Source organism: Prinia subflava, chromosome 2, assembly GCF_021018805.1.
Source record: "Prinia subflava isolate CZ2003 ecotype Zambia chromosome 2, Cam_Psub_1.2, whole genome shotgun sequence".
Lineage (NCBI taxonomy): Eukaryota > Metazoa > Chordata > Aves > Passeriformes > Cisticolidae > Prinia > Prinia subflava.
In genome coordinates this window covers 105,852,879-105,875,033 of record NC_086248.1, presented here as the reverse complement: position 1 = coordinate 105,875,033, position 22,155 = coordinate 105,852,879, and the positions used below count along the sequence as shown (strand labels likewise).

Sequence of the window (22,155 nt, the reverse complement as noted above, 5' to 3'; positions counted from 1 at the left end):
ATGCTTATTTCTGGCCTGGCTTTTCCTGCATTTTCTCGAGGATTTAGTGAACAGGTACATACGATTGTCATTTGAAGTGAGCAACTGAGCCAAAGACTCCTTGTCCCAGACTGGAGCAGAGGTGATATATTCCCTTGTGTTTGTATAGCATAACTGTAGGAGACCTTGACTGGGTATTTGGTTTTACCAGAAACAAAGCAAAATTAGAGATTTGTGAACAGCAATTTATGTTGTCTCAAAGATTAGCTCCAGAGAAGGGCAGAAAAAAAAAAGATATTGCAACTGAAAATAAAGATTGCTCCTATTTAAATATGAGTTAGTCCGAAGCAAAAGGGCACCATTTAAAATGAGATATTGGGAGGACACATCTCACTACTCTTTACCACACTGCAGCTCACAATCACTGAACCAGGAAGTTCATCACAATTGATTCCTCCAACCTGTTCTCAGTCCAGCCTCTCCCGAATTTCACAGCCAAGGGAATACTTAAGAGCCTCCCATTCTTTTAAAGTGCCCTTTCCGGGAGTCACACAAATATACAAGTCCTGCTCCCCCAGTCCCCCCTTATTCCAGCTTGAAGTGACCCTCACCAGCCCAGTTTCATCTGAGCTGATGAACCATCCCGAGGCACAGATGGCCCGGCCAGGGCAGTGCCTCTCTCTTGCCTGGTAACACCCAACCCTTACACAAGTGAGAAGTGGAATGCTTGAGATGAGCAGCAGGGTTAAAACATGGGATTTGTCTTTATTAGCACCTATGAGAAGTATCAGTGCTTCAAATGCAGATTTTTTTTTTCCTCCTACCACTTTGTATTTTCACCACGATTCATTTTAGTAAAGACCAACTAAACCTTTTCCAGCGGAGGGAGCTCTCAGAGCGCTGCTCAGGGCTGGGGCAGTGAGGGGAGAAAAGCAGCCCTGGGGCTGCACAGAAACTTCCCCCATAAAGCCATGTTAGGAAGCTGCCCAGCTTTGCTCCGCCTGCTTGCTCCTCCCCCTTTTCCTGATTGCACCCAGCAGCAAATCCTGTTTGTACCTCCAGCTTCAAAGACATGAGCCTTTGCCAGCGTGACTAGAATACCCAAACATCTATGAAACAATTTTTAAGAGCTATCAAAAGCCAAAATATAAAAAATATCACTAATACTTCACTTACTGTTGCATAGTCCCACTTGTTCTGTTTCTCTGAGAGGAAGATCACTTGGGGAAAGTGCAGAAAGCATTGAAATACAGTTTTTGAACAGCTTGTGTAGCTCTTTTCTTTCTGAGAAGAAAGTCTTATCAAGATTCTTCTCCATTCACTTTGTGTTTGTCTTCTTTCCAAAGAACCAAGTCCAAGCAAAGCGAGTCCACAACAGCCAACAGTGCCTGTGGGTGCATCCCCTGGCTGCCGTGGCAGAAATTCTTGATGCTCCATTTCTAACAGAACTTAAAAATCAGTCACTGAGTCGCACAGAGTCTCCCGGCGGAAACACTCTGGGAAATGGAGCTGATCCCCTCCATTCGGGAAAACAAAGGCTCTTTAGGGGCCAGAACTCTTGCTTGCTGTGAGGGAGCAGAGAGGGACACCTTGCTTTTGGTGCAACGAATGCCACTAGAGAGGCAGTCCCTGCGAGCCCTGTAAGCAGGCACGTGGGAAAGCCCAGAGCAGCAGGACAGGGTGCTTCAGCCAGATCCATCTCAGCACAAGAAGGGATCCCACTCTTTGGAGTTGTCCCAGGCCAGAGGCATTAAATGGGCCAGCTGGGAGATGATGCAGCCCAAGGCAGGGAGCTCACACCACATCCCAGGCTCCATCAGCCTCTTCACAGCACAAGTTCAGCCACGATGCTCCCTCAGAAAGCACTGCCCTGGAACAGCCATACTCCTGCACAGGGATCTCTGGAACAACACGTTTGTGTGGAGTTACAAACGGGGATGCCTCTGAGGGCTCAAGATGTTGCTTGCCAAGGAGCCTCTGATTCGTTCTTTACCTGTGAAATACAGAGAGATATATCACAGGTGAGAACATGTTTCATATTTGTGGAAACAGACATTCATAAAAGAACACGTTTAAACTCCTGTTTAAACTGCTTTTCATCAGCTCTCCAAAGGATGCAGTTTGTTCTGAACAGGACGATCCATTAATCCCAACCTGTCCAAAACGTAATCAAGCAGCATGACAAATTAACAGTGCTCTTCTGAAATACATCCAGGAGGCGACACCTCACAGCAAGGCTGGTGCTCTGCTGGCATCTAGAGGGAGAGGGGGGAATCATCTCCCCACGTATTCCACAAAGAAATATTCTTTCACCAGAGAGCTTCCAGCCTGCAGACCAAGGGTCACTGACTTACACCACCCGTGTGCTCCTGTGTGTCCTCACCCACTCCTGTGGGAAGGGAAAGAAGTGCTGAGAATTAACAGCAGCAACAGTCCCAGTCCCACAAACTCATTCAGCAGCTTGTCTGTCCCTGCCTCTAGGACCAGGAGCTTCTTGCCAGCTTGCCACTGATAAGGAAAAACGTAATTTTATTTTTTTGTAAGAGCAAGGAGGGAATTACTGCCTGAAAAAACTGGAAAATCAGTCTACAAGTGTAGCAAGACTTTTTTTTAAAACTATCTTAGATATAGAAGTAGAGATCAGATGGCATTCACTGCTCTTAGAGAAAAATAAATAGCAATGTCTACACTGATGTCTTAGCAGAACAAAATCACGATGGATAGAGTGTTTTATTCCCTCCCAAACCACAGGGCAGCCTTGTGTTTTGTGCTGCTGCAGAACCCTCACCCTTCTGTGCTGGGTGACATTACCTACAGGCACACGTACTAAGGGAATATTTGTATTATAACACTTGTGTGCGTTTCCTGAGACACTCCCACAGTGTGTGTCCTTATTTTTCCAAGATCCTTTGCTGAAAAGGCTGTGTGAGCAGCCTTTTCATCTATGGACGTCAAATTAGATTTTTTAAAGGAACGTAAGGGAGAAAAAAACCCTCAGAAAATATTAACAAGGAATGGAGGGAGTAGCATGAAAGGGACAAAAACTCTTCACTATACATAGTCCAGAGCAGGAAGGAAGCAAAGAAAATCAGACGAAAACAAGTAAAAGAATCCCAAGAAAATCCATAAAAACCAGAATCCCTCATTCATTGTCTTCTCCAGGAGGTGGAAGCAGCGATGCAGCCATCCCACACAGGCAGGGCTAGTAGCTCCTGCAGGGCTCAGGCACCACAAGCCAAAACTTCTAGCATGAAATTCCAGATAAAAGAAGAAAAAAAAATTCTTTAGGTAGAATCTCTCTTCTTCTATGAAAAACTAAAATTTACGTGTGCAAAAAACTTCATGCTGGGAAGACTGAGTATTGCATTTATTAAATGTTTAGAAGGTACTCACTCTTATCAGAGCATGATTATGGAATGGTACTTAAAACTTATCTAAGGTCATGGGGTGAAATGATGTCACCCTGTTTGTGGCAATCACTCCTGCTGTCACCACTGCTGCCTCGAGGGTTCTTGGTGAATTATGTCCAGGGAGAAGCAAAAAGGAGCCTCTGGAAGATTAATCTCCATTTCAGGAACATTGTGCCAGCAATAAGCACTCCCACTGTCCTCAGTGCAGCTCTAACTAAAAATCTCTCTTTTTCTTGCAGCTGCCTATTCACACAAAGCCAGAAAATGCAGAGTTTCTACCACATTCAGTTAAAATTCGGTCCAAGCCTTATTTGTAGGACAGAATATTAAGCACACAAACCTCTTTTTTTTTCAAGAAACTAAGGTAAAATACTCCATTACAAGTCCAGGATCTTGTGTGGGGGTGTTTATTGAGGGATTTGTTATTGTTTCACTGCTTCTTGGAGATGCTGGAAAAGGTCAGAACAGCCAGAAATTATGATAAGAGTGTAAGGAGAACAATATAAAGTGCAGGCAACTCCAAGTCTAAACTCAGTTCCTAAGACAAATCCAAAAGGCTTCAGGGAGTGCTGGCTTTAAACGTGACCTAATGGCATCCTTGGTCCTTGGGTGCCCTGGCTGAAAGCTCAGCCTTCACCCTGACAAGTCCTAAACCCCAGAGCCTGCTCTGGGTCAGTCCCCATCTGATGCCACCATCACACCTGCAGGGGCCTCGGATGAAACCAAACCATGGCCAGGGAGTTCACACTGGACACAGAATGAGGCCGATGAGGGGGACAGGGATAAAAAAGGTGGGTAACAAAACCCCCTTAAATTAGCCAGACAATTCATCTTAAAGCCAGCACATCCCTGAGGGCTGACGAAACCCTTCCCCTTCCCTGAAGCCCAGCCCCAGGGAAGGAACCCTGCCAGACCAAAATTGTCAGTAAGGAACCCACTGACCGCAGCAGCTCTAAACTTAGATCAGAAACTTGATACCAACTCAGAATCCAGGCTCCACCCAACAATGGAACAAGCTGACTCCAAGGGATCCTTAGCACGGGAGGAGCTGCTTTTGCTGAGCACAGAGCCATGTGTAACTAGGTGGCTGGGACAGGCCCAGCTCTAGCCTTCATTTCCTTCAAAATCCTGGAAAATCCTTGCTCCCAGCCCCAGGGCACCACTGAGCAGCACCTGGTAATTGCTGGTAAAGGCACACAATCTGTCTGTTTTCCTCTCAGGCTTTGCTGTGGCAAAACCAAACCCAAAGCCCAGCTCAGCACCAGGGAAATGACATCTGCCACCCTCCAGATTTGCACAAGATCCTTGCATGTAGCTATGCCACTGGTCATACATACCCAGGAGAAACCAGGGACTTCCTGGGATACCACAACAAACTCCAAATGATCCCTAACCTGAGGTAACAATGAGGTGACCAACCACAAGCTAAACTCTGCTCCACAGCTCCTTTAAAAGCTTGGCTCTTTATTGATTGCAGCTATAACGTTGTATTAGTGCCAAATATCCAGGATTTGGTACAGCTGCCATCCTTGCTTGGTGTAATTTAAGAACAGCGCCAGAGTTTACAGTGATTTTGGTCATTTAGGGTGTGTTTGGATAATTTTAGAGGTCATATAAATCCAGATATATGCAGACTATTACTAGGTAGACCTTTTCCCTGTATATGACCTAGGTGTGCATTCTCTACCTTTATACAAAAATTGGTTTCCTCTCAGCCTGCTAAAAAACTGAATAGAAAAAGGCAAAGATCATCCACTTCCAAATCCTCTTCTCAGCTGTCTGTTTCAAAGGTGCATAAATCCAGGAGAAAAAAAAAAAAAAAAAAAAAAAAAAAAAGCAACTGCTAAAACTGGTTGAAAGATGATAGAGGTCATGCTTTCCCTGCATCTTTATTTTGACAACTGTCCAAATGCTGGATTTTGATGTCTCACCATGAGGATGTGTTTCACAGGCAACGAGCTTCTGATAGAGGTGCAGGTGCTTGAAAATAGAAAACAACTTCAAGAGCTCCCATTCTCTACCTCTTTCTTACACCTTGCTGGTACAGGGGAACACTTCTTGGATAATTTTCTCTACATAAGAGTGCTTTAAATCCAGACTTTTCACACCCAGCCGAAGATATGCCATAAAAATTGCAGGGTTTAGGTATTATGTGGGCATTTTCCTTTCAGTCAGAGCTCTTTTTTGAGCTGCTCTGTTTTACTGTGAACACAATACAAAATGAATTCACTTTGTGGGTTCAAACATGTGCTTTGCATATAAACGACATTACATTTGTATTCTGTTTAGGGTGAACAAAATAACTTAAGTATCTATTCAGAAATATAAAATAAAAAAGAAAAAAACCCAGAAGGTTCTCTAGCAATGCAGTAGCTAAGCTCATCCTAATAGGTATAAGCTATTTTTCAACTCTAACCTTATTTTTAGTGATGATAAAGCCCACCACTGTACAACGGTGATACAAGCTGAGCCTCTCAGTCACATGGGACGTTCAGGCTGTTAGAAAAAATATACCTGGTATCTGTTCATTTCCTGTAATTCGATCCTGTCCAAGTTTACCTGTGGCAAAGAGTCTGCTTAAACCCCTTTTTGGCAAAGGGTTCTGCAAAAAACAGCCGTTCAAAACCTACCCAGGACAGATGGGATGGCACAGCAGGTCCTGGACTTAGCAGGGAAAAGCTGCAAGGTGCCACACCGAGATTTATAAAAGGGAACGGCTGGGGCTGCCTGGCGTTGGGTCAAAGCATCCCTCCCTCAGTTCCCGGCTCCCTCAGGGCTGAGGGCTGGATCCGCGGGCTGTGAGCCCCATCCCGCCCCATCCCTCCCTCAGTTCCCGGCTCCCTCAGGGCTGAGGGCGGAGCCCCCGGCCGCGCCCTGGCGCCCCCCAGCGGCCACGAGCGCAGCGCGAGACAAGCCCGGCCCCGCCAGGCGGGAAAGCCTCCCCGAAGCCCCCGAAGGCGCGCGCCGCTCCTTTATAGGCGTCCGCGCCGTTCGCCGGCAGGCGGGTGGAGGGCGGAGTTTCGCTCGCCGGTGGAGCAGCGCGCAGGCGCGCGTTGGGCAGCCCCGTGTGACGCGAGGCCGGGAGGCCCCGTTCTGGAAGCATCCCGGGCCCATCCCGGTCTGTCCCGCTCGGCCCGGCCATGCCCGAGAACGCGCCCGCCAGAGCCCCCGGCGGGGCCGGCAACAGGGCCAAGGGCGCCTACCAGGACCGCGACAAGCCCGCCCAGATCCGCTTCAGCAACATCGCCGCCGGCAAAGGTGCGGCGGCCGCGGGGGGAGCCGGGCCGGGCCCCGCGTGGGCCGCGATTGGGGCGGGGGGCGATGGATCCCCCGGTACTGGGCACCGCCAGGGCCGTGCCCCTGGGATACGAGCAGGAATTCCATGGGTTTGACGGCTGGGAGCTGCCCGGGATGGGCCGGCACGTGTAGGGGATGCGATATTGGGCACTGACAGGAGCCCCGGCCGCACTGCTGTGTTCTGTTCCTTTGTGATTCCCCAGATTTAAAATGGCTGCAATCAAGTGGCCAGATAGTAATTGTTTAAAAAAAAGAACTGGGAATCAGGCCTGATACTGCAGCGTTTTGCATCATACCTCTGTTTGGGATCTTTTAGTCTGTCTGGGAACTGCTAAAGAGTAGGAGGAATTTTCATTTTAGAAAACACGTGTAAATGATGGGAGTGTTTGTAGTTTTTTAAATGAACTTACAAACGTTTTCTTCTTTTCTCAGCTGTTGCCGATGCAATTCGAACAAGCCTTGGACCAAAGGGAATGGATAAAATGGTAAACTTTGTGTTTTAAATTTTCAAAATATTAAACTTACTGAAGATACTGTAAATTCAATGTGCCTTTTAGAGGACACGACCTTTTACCTTAATTCTTTCCCTTGCTTCAGGTATTTAAGGGAAAGTGGGAACTAAATGGGTATCCTAGTTTTGAAAATGGTATTAAAAAGTTTTTTGAGCTTCAAATGAAAGATTTGCAGCTGCTGACCAGAACTGTGTTCCTGGCCTTTATTCCCAGATTCAGGATGCTAAGGGAGATGTGACAATCACTAACGATGGTGCCACTATCCTGAAACAAATGCAGGTTCTGCACCCTGCAGCCAAAATGGTGAGTGGTTTCTTTTCCATTTGGGGTGGATTTGAGGAGCACTCCCCAGCACAGTGACAGAGCAGGAAATTTTGTGCATTGTGCTCCAGGAGCATTTATTTTGATTGTGGCATGTGCTTAAGAGTTACAAACCATTGTGATTTAAGGAACCCAGTGTTCCTTATGCACAGTCCCTCTGGACATGTTTTAAAACATAAGAAAACATAGCCCAAACCTTTATCTGTCATTTGAGAAGGAAAAACTAGTGTCCCAAACCATGAGGAAAGAAGGGAATGAGTGAAGATATGGTCAGATGGTCTGAGGATACAGTAGCTGCTCCTTTGAGATATTCAGTGTTCATAGATTTGGTTGTGGTTGGAGATGGAAATGAGCTTCCTCTGACCCTTCTCCAGGAAAAGAAAAGGCAAACCTGTTAGATAGGTGTGTTCAGTTTTGAATTGGGGGAAAAAAGCTTTGCTTCTGGAAGTGACTTACTGTACCATAGCTGTATTTTGGCCAAAGAAGTGTCTGGGGATGGGTAAACAGCACTCTGTGTATTTATTGTTTTGTCATCATTTCTCCTTTAGTTAGTAGAGCTGTCAAAAGCACAAGATGTTGAAGCTGGTGATGGCACAACCTCTGTTGTTGTCATTGCTGGAGCTCTTTTGGATGCCTGTTCCAGACTCCTTCAGAAAGGTAAATATATTTATTTAACACACAGAGACTGTGGGTACTGAAGTCTTTTTGTCCTCTTGCATGTGTGGGATGAAGCTTGAAGTAGCTGTAATCAGGTGGAAGGATAAAAGGTGTATCCTTCACTCCAGGGAAACTGGGGAGTTTCATACAGGACTGTAGGAAAAAAGTTTTGGAAAGTCTGAAATTCAATCAGTGACAGCCTCCTCAGGCATCAGCTGAAGAGCAGCAGCTTTAGGAGTGCCAAGAGAACTTGGAGAAATTATTTCTGAGATGGCAGGGAAATGTGCAGGACTTGTCTGATAGGACAAATCACTTGGAATGTTACAGCTTTTTCTCTCACTTTTAACAACAGAAAATAATAAGGGAGGTCATGCACTGGTGAAAAACATTCTGCTGAAATGCCTTCAATTTATTCTGACTTGAGTATCTTGAGTTTTAAAATGGAAAGAGATAGTGAAGAAAAAAAAAAGTATATTTGAAAGCATGAAGTGTCTAACAGGTACTTTTTATGCTCTGCACAGGAATTCACCCCACCATCATTTCGGAGTCATTCCAGAAGGCTCTGGATAAAGGTGTCGAGGTGCTGACCAACATGGCCCAGCCCGTGGAGCTCAGTGACAGGGAGACCCTGCTGAACAGTGCAACCACTTCCCTCAACTCCAAGGTACAGCTGCACTTGCACTGGCAGCTCCAGCCAGGCCTTTCAGCTTTTCAAGTCTTAGAAAGAGCAGTTCCATTTTCTGTACATCCCTGAGTGTGGGTTTTCCCCCCAGCATCGCTGCTCTGTCCTTGCCATGGAACAGCCATGAGGAAGATGCCTTGTGAAGACATCTTTGCTTCAAAATTCTGACATCAAATATTGAAACACAGTGACAATATTGTTGTGAAATGTTGTTCATCAGTGTGAACTCACCATGTTTTCTTTACCATCGAATCCCTTAGGTTGTGTGTCAGTATTCCAGTTTACTCTCTCCAATGAGTGTGGACGCAGTGATGAAGGTCATTGACCCAGCTACAGCCAATAGTGTGGACCTCAGAGATATTAAAATTGTTAAGAAGTTGGGGTAAGAAACAATTTGAAATTAGACAGATTTTGTCTCTCTGAACTCAGTTTCCCAGAGTGCTCCAGTCATGGGTTGTGTTTGTTTCCAGAGGCACAATTGATGACTGTGAACTGGTTGAGGGGCTCGTCCTGACTCAGAAGGTGGCAAACACCGGCGTAACCAGAGTGGAAAAAGCCAAAATTGGCCTCATTCAGTTCTGCTTGTCTGCTCCAAAGACAGATGTAAGTCAGACTGTGCCTAGAGCAAAGCCTTGTGCTCTAGGCCTTGGGACAAGCAAGTGGAATAACAAATGTTTTTTTAAGATGCTGAGGTGTCAACTCTGTGCCACAGCTAGAGTAAAGGACTGCTGGGTCCTAAAAAAAATTACAGTTGGTATAAAAAAAAAGTTTAAATTACGAGAAACACCAAACTAATAGTATCTTGCTGTTACGTTTCTTTGTTTAGAATTAGAGCATCTTATGTTAAAGAATGTGGCACATTTGGACACTTGCTTTTCAAGTCAGTTCACAATACTCGCTTTCTGCTTTTTTATTTGAAACAGATGGACAACCAGATTGTTGTTTCTGATTATGCTCAAATGGACAGAGTGCTGCGTGAGGAGAGAGCCTACATCCTGAACCTGGTGAAGCAGATCAAGAAGGCTGGCTGCAATGTGCTGCTCATCCAGAAGTCCATCCTGCGGTACGGGAATTCCCAGGCACCGGCTCTGCGCGCGCTCGGGGGCACAGTCAGCATTGTTTGGAAAACTGAAGCCAAACACAGTCACACTTGGCCGAGTTAACAGTGACTGTATCTTTGGAAAGCACCAGCACTGTCTGTATTTTGAGTGTGATCACATCCTTACTTGGTACTCTGAAAAGAATTTGAGCACTGGGACCTGACTCTTTCCCTCTCATTTTCAGGGATGCTCTCAGTGACCTGGCCCTTCATTTTCTGAACAAAGTTAAGATCATGGTGGTTAAAGACATTGAAAGAGAGGACATTGAGTTTATATGTAAGGTAAGGTGGGTCATATAAATGAGCAGCAGTGTTTAAAATCTACCCCAAAACTAACTGCCCAGCCAGGGCCACTTTATTGTGCCATTTTCACAAGTTTCCTGTTTTGTCTATAATGCAAGAGCAGACATTTCCCTAAAAAACATTCCTGCTCTGCTGAGCAGTCACTTCTGTAGATGAATTCAGGACAGATGTAAAAGCCATCGTCCCTTGTGCATTTTACTATCACATGCAGAAGAAGAACATGCAGTGTACTTGCTGACTCTGCAGTCAGCCTCTGGATTAATTTTTTTTTCCCATTATTTTTTCAGACAATTGGAACTAAGCCTGTGGCTCACATTGACCAGTTCACCCCTGACATGCTGGGCTCTGCTGAGCTGGCAGAGGAGGTCAACTTGAACGGTTCTGGGAAACTAATAAAGGTGAGTGAGGGACAAAATGTTAATACCTACTTAACATCTGTCTGTTCTTTTAATAACTGGTGGCTTAGATGTTTTTGCTATGGAATTTCTTATGTTCAAGTACCTATTTCTAAGCTCTGAGTAGCCATCGATTGCAGCAGTGCAGTGGTTTTGCTTGGCCAGACATCAGTGCTGTTACAGAATTTGCAAGTGCCAATGGCAGTGTCTATTTGTCCCATACCTTTATTTGTTCCCTGGTGTCAGTATGGGGTTTTATGTTTTAGATTACAGGCTGCACAAACCCTGGCAAAACTGTGAGCATCGTGGTCCGCGGATCCAACAAACTCGTCCTGGAGGAAGCCGAGCGCTCCATTCACGATGCCCTGTGTGTCATAAGGTGCTTAGTGAAGAAAAGGTAATGTCTCAGTTGGGTTAGTTAGTAACACATAAAGCCTGAGTGTGTGTGCACCTCTGTGAAGTGGCGTTTGCTGGTCCTTTCTGTGCTCCCAGGGCTTTGATTGCTGGCGGTGGAGCCCCGGAGATTGAGCTGGCGCTGCGGCTGAACGAGTACGCGCGGACGCTGAAGGGGATGGAGTCCTACTGTGTCCGTGCCTACGGGGATGCGCTTGAGGTCATTCCCTCCACCCTGGCTGAGAACGCGGGGCTCAACCCCATCTCCACGGTGACGGAGCTCAGAAACAGACATGCCCAAGGAGAGAAAACAGCCGGCATTAACGTCAGAAAGGTAACGAGGGGTTAGAATTACCTGGGTTACAGGGGAAATGTTAACCGTAGGGCTGGGCTAGGGAGAGGACAAGGTGGTGTCTCACAGTGACAGCCTCCCTAAAATTAGCAGAGGGAAACTACAGCTTGTTCTCTCAAGAGCTCACCCTGAGCGTTGATAATAGCAGATGGTAAATGCTGCATGCACAGGACAGGAAACATCTCATGTCTCCACAAAAGCGTGGAGCTAAAACAGCTGGTCCATTTAGACGAGCTACAACAAAAGATCCATTTAGAATTGTCCTTCAGTAGGATCTGCAGTGGAAGATGGTTGTAAGTTGGGAGTAGCACCACAGTCTTCTCTCAACTGGCACTGTTGACCTTTTTTGTTGGCTAATTTTGACTGGATATGTCAAATGCTTGGGGAGAAGAGATGTGTGCTGTAATGCCCCTGTTGCAGGTGAAAGCCCTGTGACAGTAGGAGTGGACTGCCCTGAGGATTCTTCTAAAAGAAAACGTCCTAACTGTGACTGTAGTAGTCTGTCTTGCACAAAGTGAAGGCTCCTTGTTCCCCTAGGGTGGCATTTCCAACATCCTGGAGGAGCTGGTTGTGCAGCCTCTGCTGGTGTCTTTGAGTGCGCTGACCCTTGCAACAGAAACCGTGCGCAGCATTCTCAAGATTGATGATGTGGTGAGTGGTGCTGGCATCGTGGTTTGGGTTATCCTTCCTTCACAAGCACCAGGGTATTGTCATTCATTTGCTGTGCTTCCAAATACAGTTATTGTGTAGAGTATTCTCGCGTTGTGTGCTACTAAAGACCATTCAGCCTTTTAATAACTGCAGGTAAAATTAAATGCATTGGAAATACTGCACCATAAAGCAAGGACTTAAGAGTCACTAACAGCCCAAGATCTTTAAACAAAGAAGGAATTGGGATGTATCCTGTGATTTCTTCTGGCTGACTGTGTGTCCTCCCTGCAGGTGAACACTCGAGGATAAGCTGAGCAGAGAGGTGGGGACCATGGCCTCGAGCTCCTCCCTGTAGCTGGAATATGGATTCCTCACCAAAAGCGCCTGTGTGAATTGTCTTAAACTCCACCAAGACTGACGTACTTTGATCAGGTTTAACTTAAAAAAAAGTTTGTTTTCAAAAAGAAAATGCTGTTTTATCAATAAACACGCAGTAGTCTACCCGAGTCTTGGCTGTATAATTTTGTTAGAATTTGTTATGTTTTCTTACATTTGCTTTTCTCTGCTCCTCTTTCTCTGAAAAGTTTAAGGCAGCCAATCATCTCTTGTGATACATTCTTAAAACACCCGTGAAGTGCACTCCAGTAACACTGAGCTGGCTTAGAGCTGCTGTTCCAAAGCTTTCCCTAGGGGAGCGGCAGTCCTGTTCTCCACGGTGCCAGGCTAGAGGGGAGGAGGGTCTGCAGTGGAAGCACATCACATTCCTTGCTCTCCTGGTCTGCAGTGATTCCTGATGCCATCACATGATCCGAAGTCCTACAAAGGGTGTTCACATGATTTCTTCCCCCTGCTCCCAGAATAATTGGTTTTCCCAAAGCTGGCTGAGAAGTCAAAAGTACAGTGCAATAATAGTGCAAAATTCTAACTCTTAGCCTGACATTTTGAACGAACCCTTTCATCTCCTTTATCACTTTATTGAAACAACACAGTTCCTCTTAATGTTTAAAGGGGAGTGTTTCTTCCATTTCTTCTCACATTTCCATTCATGCTTGATTGGAGCTGGAGCTTTTGAGTAGATTTCCACCATGGTCTTGACCTGCTGTTGTGACTTGCCAAGTAGAACAAACAGAATAACTCAACTACTAATTAATAGACAATCGATTTAGGCATTAATGCTCCGCATGAATTATTCATTGCCTGTTTAAAATTGCAAATGGTGCCTTACCCCACAGCTTCACATCCAACAGCTCTCTCAGTTTAGGTACTATGATTAAAGCTTTCAGCCCCCATTATCACAGAGTTAAAATTCTTGACAAGAATTACAACAACAACTGTTTGTGATTTCATCACAAGAAGAATTTGTAATTTCACTACAGTAAATAGGTCCAGAACGTTCCTGCTTAAGCTGGTTTAGGATAGAATATTCCTAAGATAGAATGTTCCTGCTTTATCCTGGTTTAGCCTCACCCCTGCAATTGCGTACTTGAAGTACAAACTTCAAGATGGAAAGAGCTTCTTTAATAACTGAAGGGTGCAAAGAACGTGAGCTCGCCAATGAGAATTAGAGGTTCCGACTGAAATCCCGCAAAGTCACCCGCAGATCCGCACGGTCGGCGCCGCGGGCGGGGTGCGGCTCAGCCCTGCGCGCTGTGGCTGCGTGTGGGGCGGGGGCGGCGCGGCTCGGGCCGGCGGTTAACGCGCCCCGGGGCCGCCTCCGCGGGGCGGGGCGGAGCGGAGCCGCCTCCCCGCGCTGCCTGCGGCCCCTGCCCGCCCCGGGGATGGAGGACGCGCACCGGGCTTTCCGCCTGGCCGCCTCCTGCCTCCGCACGCCGCTCGACCCGCGCACACGGGCGCCCGCCGCGCTCTACGAGCGGGGCCCGCCGCCCGCCGCCGCGCAGGTACCGCGGGCACGGCCGGGAGGGGCTCCGGGGACGCGGGCCCGGGGCTTCCCCTGGGGCTGCTCCGCCGGCAGCGCCCGCGGCACAGGGGACACACAGGCACGGGGGACACCTGACAGATGGCCCTGCCGCGGCGCCGATCCTTTAATGAGCTTGTGGCACCGCGGCGGCTGCACGGCGGCTGCAGGAGATGGCCGTGCCCTGCCCGGGGAGAGGCTGCGAGCGCTCTGGGAGGAGAAGACAAACTGGGCTCATACACTGTGGTACCGGCAGATTCAGGGAGGAGGAGGGTGCTGCCCTGGGGGTTCGGTGTGGGCGCTTTAAATTCGCTGCATCAATCCTGTAATTCCCATCGCATGAGGTCACTGCTGGGGGAAGAAGCACTTAGAGATTTTTGCACTGAAAACCTGACAAAACATAACCAAGACTTTTTTGCTAGAATGTCAAAGCTTATTAAAATACCCCTGTGTGGAAAACCTCTAATTTTTTTATAGGGAAACTGGCCCGTGACTTTTTAAAATATGCTGCTTAGAACCAAATGAAGCTTTTGTCGTGCTGACTAACCTGGCTTTAATAACTTCTCTGACTTGTGTAAGCTTTAAAAATACTTAAAGAACATTAGCTGCACACAGCTGCAATCTGCCAAACAGTATTGGAAATATAAGCTGTGCAGAATCCCTGTCATTTCACAGTAAGTTATGGAAATGGAATAAACATTTATGCACCACATCTCTAATGAGTTATATTTAGAGTGGTTATGGAACTAGGAGGTTCTGTTTGCTAGTAAATAAAGGCATTTTTAGAGCTGCACAGTAATCAAGGAAGAATTACATTTTACAAAACAGTTAATTTTTTTCCTTTTGGTAAGTCCTTTTGATCATATTTCCTGTTATAAACATACTGATTACAGGGCAGACTTGGGAATTTTTACAGGCTTTAAATAGGACCCTTAGGATATAAATTAATATGCAATATGATTATTCCGTGTACTTCTACATTAACATTTGTATACAGGTATCTCTATTTGTTCTACTTTACCATTCATTAGACCTAATTAGGATAAAGCAATATTAAGTACCTTGTTCTCCTTCCTTCTAGCAGAAAAAATTTACAAACATCTCTTCTAGGATGGCTTTGACTTGGATTCAAACACCAACAGAGAGGAGACCACCCCTCCAAAGAGAGACTGTGACAAGTGGATAGACCTTTCCAAAATGTACAATTCAAATCAAGAATATTACATGAAGCTGGAAGAGTTGAAGAATGCCCACATGGAAACCATGGCAAAACTGGAAAGTATGTATCGGAACAAGCTGTATTTAAAAGGGGCACAAGCCTTGGATAAGAGAAATGACACCTCTCCAAAGTGCTGTAGGTGAGTTTGGGGACACTTTTTAGCTGAAGATTCCCAAGTGCTTTGCAGGCAGCTGTAAAACAGCAGGGTGTGTTTCTGGGCTGGAAAGTTACACTCCCCATCTCTCATAACCAGAGAAAATAACAATTTTGATAATAGAAACGCTCATTACCTGGCTAATGGTCTGTGAGGTTTAAAGGTGGGTGTGCAGCAGGGGTTGGGCAGCACATTTAGGAAAGCACAGGGCCTTTCTCTAGTCAGGAAATGGTGACTTGGTGATCAACACTAAACCCAGGATCTGCTCTGAGCACCCCGTGTGCTGCTCTTTTCCCTTCTCTTCCCCCTCAGCCACTCATTTTTGTTTCTAGTGATGATTCCTTAGGGTGGAAGTCAATGGCTTTGCATCAGTGTTGGACTGGCTCAAATCAAGTTTTTTTCCCCTTATTCTCAAGGCCAACTTGGGACAAGAGTTCATATCAGCCTCTTAACCTGCACAAATCCTTTTCTGACTCAGACTTAAGTGATCCCTTGGGCTCAAGCGTATCGGACACGTCTGATGAAGAATTAGTGTTTGAAGGGAACGGCAGTGAAACTGGATCATCCTCGTTTGCCAAGCAGCAGATTGAAAAAATGTGGGACGGGTTCTCTCTGGAGGACTACATCTCCCGTGCCAAGCACAGCTCGCCCATCTCACCAGCCTGCAGGAAGGTGCACAAGAAGCAGAAAGCGTGGTCTCCCAGAGTCACCGTGCCCAAACCTTTCCAGATGACCATCAGAGAAGCTCAGAGGAAAGAGCAGAACGTCAAATCCAAGTCACAGATTGAGCTGGAGAATCACCTACTGAAGAAGCAGCTGGAGGAGGAAGCAGAGTGTCAGAAAAAGTTCCGAGCCAATCCCGTGCCCGCTGCCGTGTTCCTGCCGCTCTACCACGACATCGTGCAGCGGAACGAGGAGCGCAGGAGGTCTGTGAGGGAGAGGAGCAAGCTCAAGCTCCTGGCTTCCCAAAAGCCATTTAAATTCATTGAGAGAGAGAGGCAAAGGAGTGAAACCAGGAAAATGCTGTTGAAGGACGTTCCCCCACCTGAAAATAAAACGAAAGCGTTCAGAGCGAAACCGGTCCCGAAATGTGTTTATAGTCCAGATTTCAATGACAAGCTAAAGAAGGAGGAGCTCTACAGGGAGATCAGGATCAAGATGAGAGCTGAGGAGCTGCTACGAAATTCATCTGTGCCCAACAGCAGACTGGCCTTGAAAGAGACCAACAAAAAGAAAAAACACAAGAGCACCGAGCCGAAGCGGACGGAGCACAAACCCAAGATCAAATCAAGCATTCCCAATTTTGAACTCCTACATGAGAAATTCCAGAAACGCCTCCTGCAACAGAAAAAAGTGAAACACCTCACGGTCTGTGAGCCTTTCCACCTTTGTACTTCGTACATCCCCTCAAAAAAGGACAAGATCTTGAAGGACATTCAAGAGGATGAAGAGAAATTGAAGGAAACACGGTGGCCATTTGCCTCTCCGAGACGGAAACCTCAGATGGGGCAGGCAGGGGCAAACCCACATCTCTTGGGAGGAGCACAATCCAAATCTCCCAAAAGCACAGAATCCACGAGACGACGACTGGAAGCCCTAAGGTGACTGCTTAGAGATGCTCTACTTTATATATACTTGAAAAGTAGATTTCTTTTTTTTTTTGGTATTGGTATATATTTGGTACCTTATTTGGTGTTATTTTTGGTATTTTTACATATGTAGTTAATTCTTCCATGCAGTGAATATAGGACTTAATTTGTTAATATAAAAGCTTATAATAAGAATCTTAAAATATTTAAATATAGTACGTAATTGGTCTTTATTATTGTTAAAGGAACACTAGTGCATTTTTGTCAGCGTGTCCCTAGGAAGAGGACAAATGACTGCTGTTTCCCAGGATATCCTGAATCCCTTAAAATGGCACATACCTTGTGTCCTGTCATAGCAACCCTGTTTTCACCCTGTTTTCTTCTTTAGAATCATCTTTTTCAAAGCTTCCTTTGAAGTCTTGCTCTAGATTTAAGATGAATTCAGCCTTAGTTTATTTTCCTCACCAGGAATTCCCTTGATGCAAAGAGAAAACTGGAAGAACAACAAAAAAGGAACAGAACCAAGCAGAAACAAAGAACGAAAAAATTCCAGAAAATTGTGATGGCTCGGGCTGAGGCCAATGACCCACATCAGAGCCTAGCTCAGGTGTCTAAATCCAGATTAAAAACATTCAGGTATTTTGTTGCATTCCCCTGAATCCTGAACACCTCACTCAACAATGAGAAGGAGAGGTTTGGGATTGCACTGTATGTTAAACATACAGTGTGTAAAAAATAGCGTGGTCTAAGTTTAGATACTTACATGTGGTCAATTAAACATGGTGCAAGCAGCTGGAAAAGGTTATAAAAATCAAAAGGAAAAGGAACGGTGTGGATACAGGATATCCTTGCAGAGCTGGGTAGTGCACTGGTGTTGGTACAACTTTTGAACATTTCACAATTCACTTCTTTATCCCAGCAGGTCCCACTGAAGAGGGAAATTAAAGCAGAAATATTTTAACTTCACAGTGTCACAGCAGTGACTGAGGAAGCTGCTGGTGTTCAGGAGGAGTGGGATCCAAGGTTCCCTGGAGTAGAGATGCAGTGCAAAGACTGTGTATGACTGAGCACACAGGGAACAAACAACACCTCTCAGAGTGCTGTAAGCTGCCACTCCAGATGGCTCCAGCTCTGACACAGCTCTAACCCCGTGACTGCTGCTTAATGTTTGGGGCTAATTTAACCCTTTCTGCTTTTCTAATCCTAAGAAAAATCGATCTTGTCTGAACAAGCCTTTAGTGGGCTTTGTGATCCGGCCTGGCACGGTGGTACTGCTGCACTATTGTCAATTTAAGGTGCTGTTACGTGGGGATTGTGAGAGGCCCTGACTGCTCTGCACCTGTTGCTTCATGCCGGGGCAGGATTCTTGGGCAGCAAGCACAAATCCTAATTTCCAGTAACCTGGCATACTGCTAATAACAGGAGCCTTATAGTCCCTGTGTCCTCGAGCAGGAGTCTGCTGACTCCGGGACAGAAGCAGACAGGAGTCAGAGTTGGTAGAGAATTAAGAGAGTCAGTAGGTGTTTGTAGATGTGATTTGAGTTCATTCAACAGCAAATTTCACATCACAGTGTTGAGCTTAGTCAGACTTCAGGAGCTCTTGTCTGGGTGTAAAATGCTGCTGTTCAAAGCCAGCTCCCCTCCCTGATGCTGGTGCAGGAGGCTGGTGCAAATGTTACACCTGATAATGCTCATTTCAGCACCTCTGGGCAGTAAGGTCTCCTTCCAAAGCAAGGAGCAGCATGGAAGTTCACTTCCCAGCCTGGTGAGGAGTCCAGGGATGGTCAGGGAGAGGGGCTGGAGGAAGCAGAGGTGTAAAATGTCCCCCTTGGTCTTGTCCTTGCCCTGGAGTGTCTGACCTGCAGTGCCAGATCTGCCCAGTTCACAGAGCTGCCTGTCCCACACCGAGGAAGGGTTACAGCCCCTTCCACCTGGATTATCCAATGCTCCCTGTGATCCCAGAGATCATTTCACTTATGAATCAACTGTTTCATTATCCTGCTGTATTGACAAACCACCTCAGGAAAAAAAGTGTTCCATGATGCAGAACATGGCCACATCTCTCGGGTGATCAACTGCTAAAGTAGCTAGATTTTCCTCATCAGACTTTAAAAGTACTGATTTTTATTTAATGCTCCTAATTTCCTAAGGTGTGTTCTGTTTAATTTTGCTTTGAACAACTGGAGGATCTATATGAAATCAGCATGTAAAATACCCTAATCATCCAAATTTTTTACCAAAAAACCCCAAGAATCCAAACTCAGCCTCTACTTAAGTCCAGTAGCCAGGACCTGCCTCTGCTTAGCCAAAGTGACTCCTTCAGAGATGAATTGTTCAGTACCTTTTACGTATCTTGAAGTATGACAACATTTAATTTGTTAAGAGCAATTTAACTGCCACAGAAAATTACTCCTTGTACTATAAATTAATAATTATTTCTCTTGTACTCTGCTCCCCTTAGGAACAACGAGAAGCAGAGAAGGCAGGAATATTTGCAAGAATTGCAAGAAATGGAAGAAAGAGTAAAGCAAATGCCATTGCTTTTTGAAAGAGTGACTCAGGTTGCCTTGTTTCTGAACTACTAATTAATCTTGACTGATACTGAATCAGACATTTGTAGCCTGATGTTTTTAGAAGATAGTTCAAAAACACTTTTCAGGGCAGTATCTCTCTATTTCAATCTCTGTTGTCCCATCTCCATATAAATATCAGTAATTTTTGAGATATGGGAACAGAGAAATTGTAATTGTGTCTGGTTCGGTTATGAGTAACTCTGACCACAACCAAACACTGCTGGTACAGAAAAGTAAAATCTGGTATAAAATTTTCAAGGATTGTTTTGCCCTTCTTACCTGCAGTGAATAATCATTTCCACTCGTCAGCTGCAATTAGTAAATCAGAGGACTAATAATAAATAAAAGTATCAAAAGCCAGGCATTTAATGCATTAGATAACATTTAACCATTGTGGTTTTTCTACAGAAAAATGCCAGAATTGCTGCAGAGAAGTATTATTCAAACAGACTGAGAGCACTGGGGATCTGCCCAGAGTTTGTTTCGAAGAAAGGAGGAGCAGCCAAGTCAGTGCAGTTCTCCACTGCTGGAGATTTTACCTCCATCACTGTCAGAAGAAGGTACAGATGACTGAAGGCTTTTTCTTTTTACCCACTACATATCTAATAATTAGAAAATTTTTCATGTTTAGATTTAAGGGTTTTTTAATGATTTTAGTTAAAACTTTGACTCTGTGGTATGTTAGCATTAATATGCGTTTTTGATTGTTTTTCCTGAATTAAATATTAATTCATAAAAGAGAGCTGCTTAATCAAACTGGTTATGTTATGTAATGCACTTCAAAGAAAAATGAAGAAAAACATTTCTTGTTTATTCCTTTCATCAAAAATTCTGTCAGGTTGTTGTAAGTCATCCCCTTTAAATTCTAAATTTTTTAAATGGGCCTTATTAAAAATAGTTTTTAGAACTTACTGGGTGTTATGATTTAAAAGAAAGCAGATTTTTTTTAATGGAATATATAAAGCAATATTGTTGAGTTACTTTTAGCATAAAGAGAGATTCTTGTGTTCCCCCTTCCCTTTTCCTTCCCCAGTTCCACCCCAGCCAGGACTACCAGGCTTTGTGCTGGGTTACATAAAGGTGATTTAACACCTCCTAGAAAGCATCTTCCCAGAAAATAAAACCCCATTTGTCTTTTCAGAATCACCAGGGTTAAAGTGAAAAAAAGGGAGTCCTTTGAGGAAGCAGCTGGTGACAATCCCCAGTCTGAGCAGTCCTGGGAGGAGGAGGAGGAAGAGAACGGAAAAGGTATCAAAACCTCCACCCCAGATGAGCAGTGCAGTGATCTGGAGGATGGGGACAGGGCCAGAGCCAGCCCTGATGTCCTTGAGGCTGAATCCGGCTGGCACAGTGATGAGGAGGAGGATGACGAGGAGGAAGCAAAGTCAGACCCATCACTTGGTCATTCCCAGGAGGAGGAGGAAGAGGAGGAGGAGGAAGAGGAAGCCAAGGCAGACCTGTCACTTGGCCATTCCCAGGAGGAGGAGGAGGAAGAGGGAAAAGCAGGCCCATCTCTTGACCATTCCCAGGAGGAGGAAGAAGAAGAGGAAGCAAAGGCAGGCCCATCCCGTGGCCATTCCCAGGAGGAGGAAGAAGAGGAAGCAAAGGCAGGCTCATCCCGTGGCCATTCCCAGGAGGAGGAAGAAGAGGAAGCAAAGGCAGGCTCATCCTGTGGCCATTCCCAGGAGGAAGAGGAGGATGAGTCCACCCCCAGTTCTCAGTCTGACAGGTCCCATAAGCAAGAAGAGGAAGCTCAGTCAGACCCCGAAGCCGAGGGTGCCTTCCAGGATGAGGATGAGGAGTATGAGAGCGAAGGCTCTGAGGAGAAGCCCAGTGATGAGGAAGGGCACTGACAGGAAGGGCTGGCACTCAGCAACCTCTTCCACTGCTGGCTGTGGAACAGACACCAGAGAAAAACCTTGTGCTTTTCTATACATCCAAAATTCTGGGCATTTTTCCCTCTTAGTTTAAAGGGCCTGCTAGTGCAGGAATTCTGTTTTCCAGTAAGAAAGCTCAGGTTCCTAGTTTTCACCAAGAAAATAATTGACTTTTGTATTATTCTTCTTTATTGCGCTCTCCTGTGACGTTAGTGCACCTCTGTTTTTAAAATGAGCTGCAACCTCATTGTTTAATAATAAATTACACGGTGTGCTGTGCAATGCTGAGGGCTCACATCCAGCTCTTCCCATGGGCTGGCAAAGCCAGGGATGACTTTGGAGCAGGAATTGCCATTTTGTCCCTGGAAAAGGGGAATCTTTTTACCTCAGGTAACTCTAGTTGTGTGAAACTATGCAAGGAAGTGCTTCCATACCTCTTCTTACACACTGGCTACTCAGGACTTCAACTATTCCAAAAAAACTCCCCAAAATATGTTTGGGATTTGGTTTGGTTTTTTTTTTCTTATATTAGTAGTACCTTCTACTATTACTGACTTGCTAAAAAATCTTTTATTATTTTTTCCTCCTTATTTTCTTACACAGTTTCTCTGTGTTTGGAAGTTTTTAAAGCATTCTTACTTTTATTTATTTCTGAAGTGTGAACATGACTAATGTGAACTTGAAACTTTTTTTAAAACTTGAATAAAATATCTGTGAAAATATGAATCCTTGCTTCACAAGGAAGTTTGCTTATGGTTGTCAGTAGTCTGTAATTCT

General features: G+C 45.4%; 2 protein-coding genes across 7 annotated transcripts; both read left to right on the top strand.

Moving 5' to 3' along the window:
* The first annotated feature begins 6,429 nt into the window (after positions 1-6,429).
* On the top strand, positions 6,430-12,552 carry CCT4 (chaperonin containing TCP1 subunit 4). Its single transcript, XM_063391463.1, has 14 exons — positions 6,430-6,647; positions 7,119-7,171; positions 7,412-7,501; positions 8,068-8,176; positions 8,698-8,840; positions 9,119-9,240; positions 9,329-9,461; positions 9,782-9,921; positions 10,143-10,239; positions 10,548-10,658; positions 10,922-11,052; positions 11,148-11,382; positions 11,938-12,051; positions 12,343-12,552. Exons 1-14 carry the CDS (start codon positions 6,530-6,532, stop codon positions 12,358-12,360), a joined length of 1,614 nt encoding a protein of 537 aa, XP_063247533.1. The 5' UTR covers positions 6,430-6,529; the 3' UTR covers positions 12,361-12,552.
* An 895-nt stretch (positions 12,553-13,447) lies between these two features.
* Positions 13,448-22,096, top strand: FAM161A (FAM161 centrosomal protein A). 6 transcript variants are annotated; one of them, XM_063391458.1, is made up of 8 exons: positions 13,448-13,949; positions 15,077-15,324; positions 15,756-16,940; positions 17,397-17,564; positions 19,390-19,489; positions 19,910-20,061; positions 20,643-21,061; positions 21,164-22,096. In XM_063391458.1, the coding sequence occupies exons 1-8, from the start codon at positions 13,830-13,832 to the stop codon at positions 21,352-21,354; spliced, it is 2,583 nt and encodes an 860-aa protein (XP_063247528.1). In that variant the 5' UTR covers positions 13,448-13,829; the 3' UTR covers positions 21,355-22,096. The 6 variants fall into 6 exon arrangements, with proteins under 6 accessions (XP_063247528.1, XP_063247527.1, XP_063247529.1 ...); XM_063391457.1 differs by having other exon boundaries at positions 13,455-13,949; positions 20,643-22,096; XM_063391461.1 differs by having other exon boundaries at positions 13,814-13,949; positions 15,051-15,324; positions 20,643-22,096.
* The last annotated feature ends 59 nt before the right edge of the window (positions 22,097-22,155 follow it).

What these genes read in the sequence shown, in the direction of transcription:
- FAM161A (XM_063391457.1), top strand. Translation starts at nt 13,830, where the DNA reads ATGGAGGACGCGCACCGGGCTTTCCGCCTGGCCGCCTCCTGCCTCCGC. An exon ending in CGCCGCCCGCCGCCGCGCAG is followed by an intron (nt 13,950 to 15,076) that starts GTACCGCGGGCA and finishes CATCTCTTCTAG; the next exon opens with GATGGCTTTGACTTGGATTC. An exon ending in TCCAGATTAAAAACATTCAG is followed by an intron (nt 17,565 to 19,389) that starts GTATTTTGTTGC and finishes TGCTCCCCTTAG; the next exon opens with GAACAACGAGAAGCAGAGAA.
- CCT4 (XM_063391463.1), top strand. Translation starts at nt 6,530, where the DNA reads ATGCCCGAGAACGCGCCCGCCAGAGCCCCCGGCGGGGCCGGCAACAGG. An exon ending in TGCACCCTGCAGCCAAAATG is followed by an intron (nt 7,502 to 8,067) that starts GTGAGTGGTTTC and finishes TTTCTCCTTTAG; the next exon opens with TTAGTAGAGCTGTCAAAAGC. An exon ending in CCACTTCCCTCAACTCCAAG is followed by an intron (nt 8,841 to 9,118) that starts GTACAGCTGCAC and finishes CGAATCCCTTAG; the next exon opens with GTTGTGTGTCAGTATTCCAG.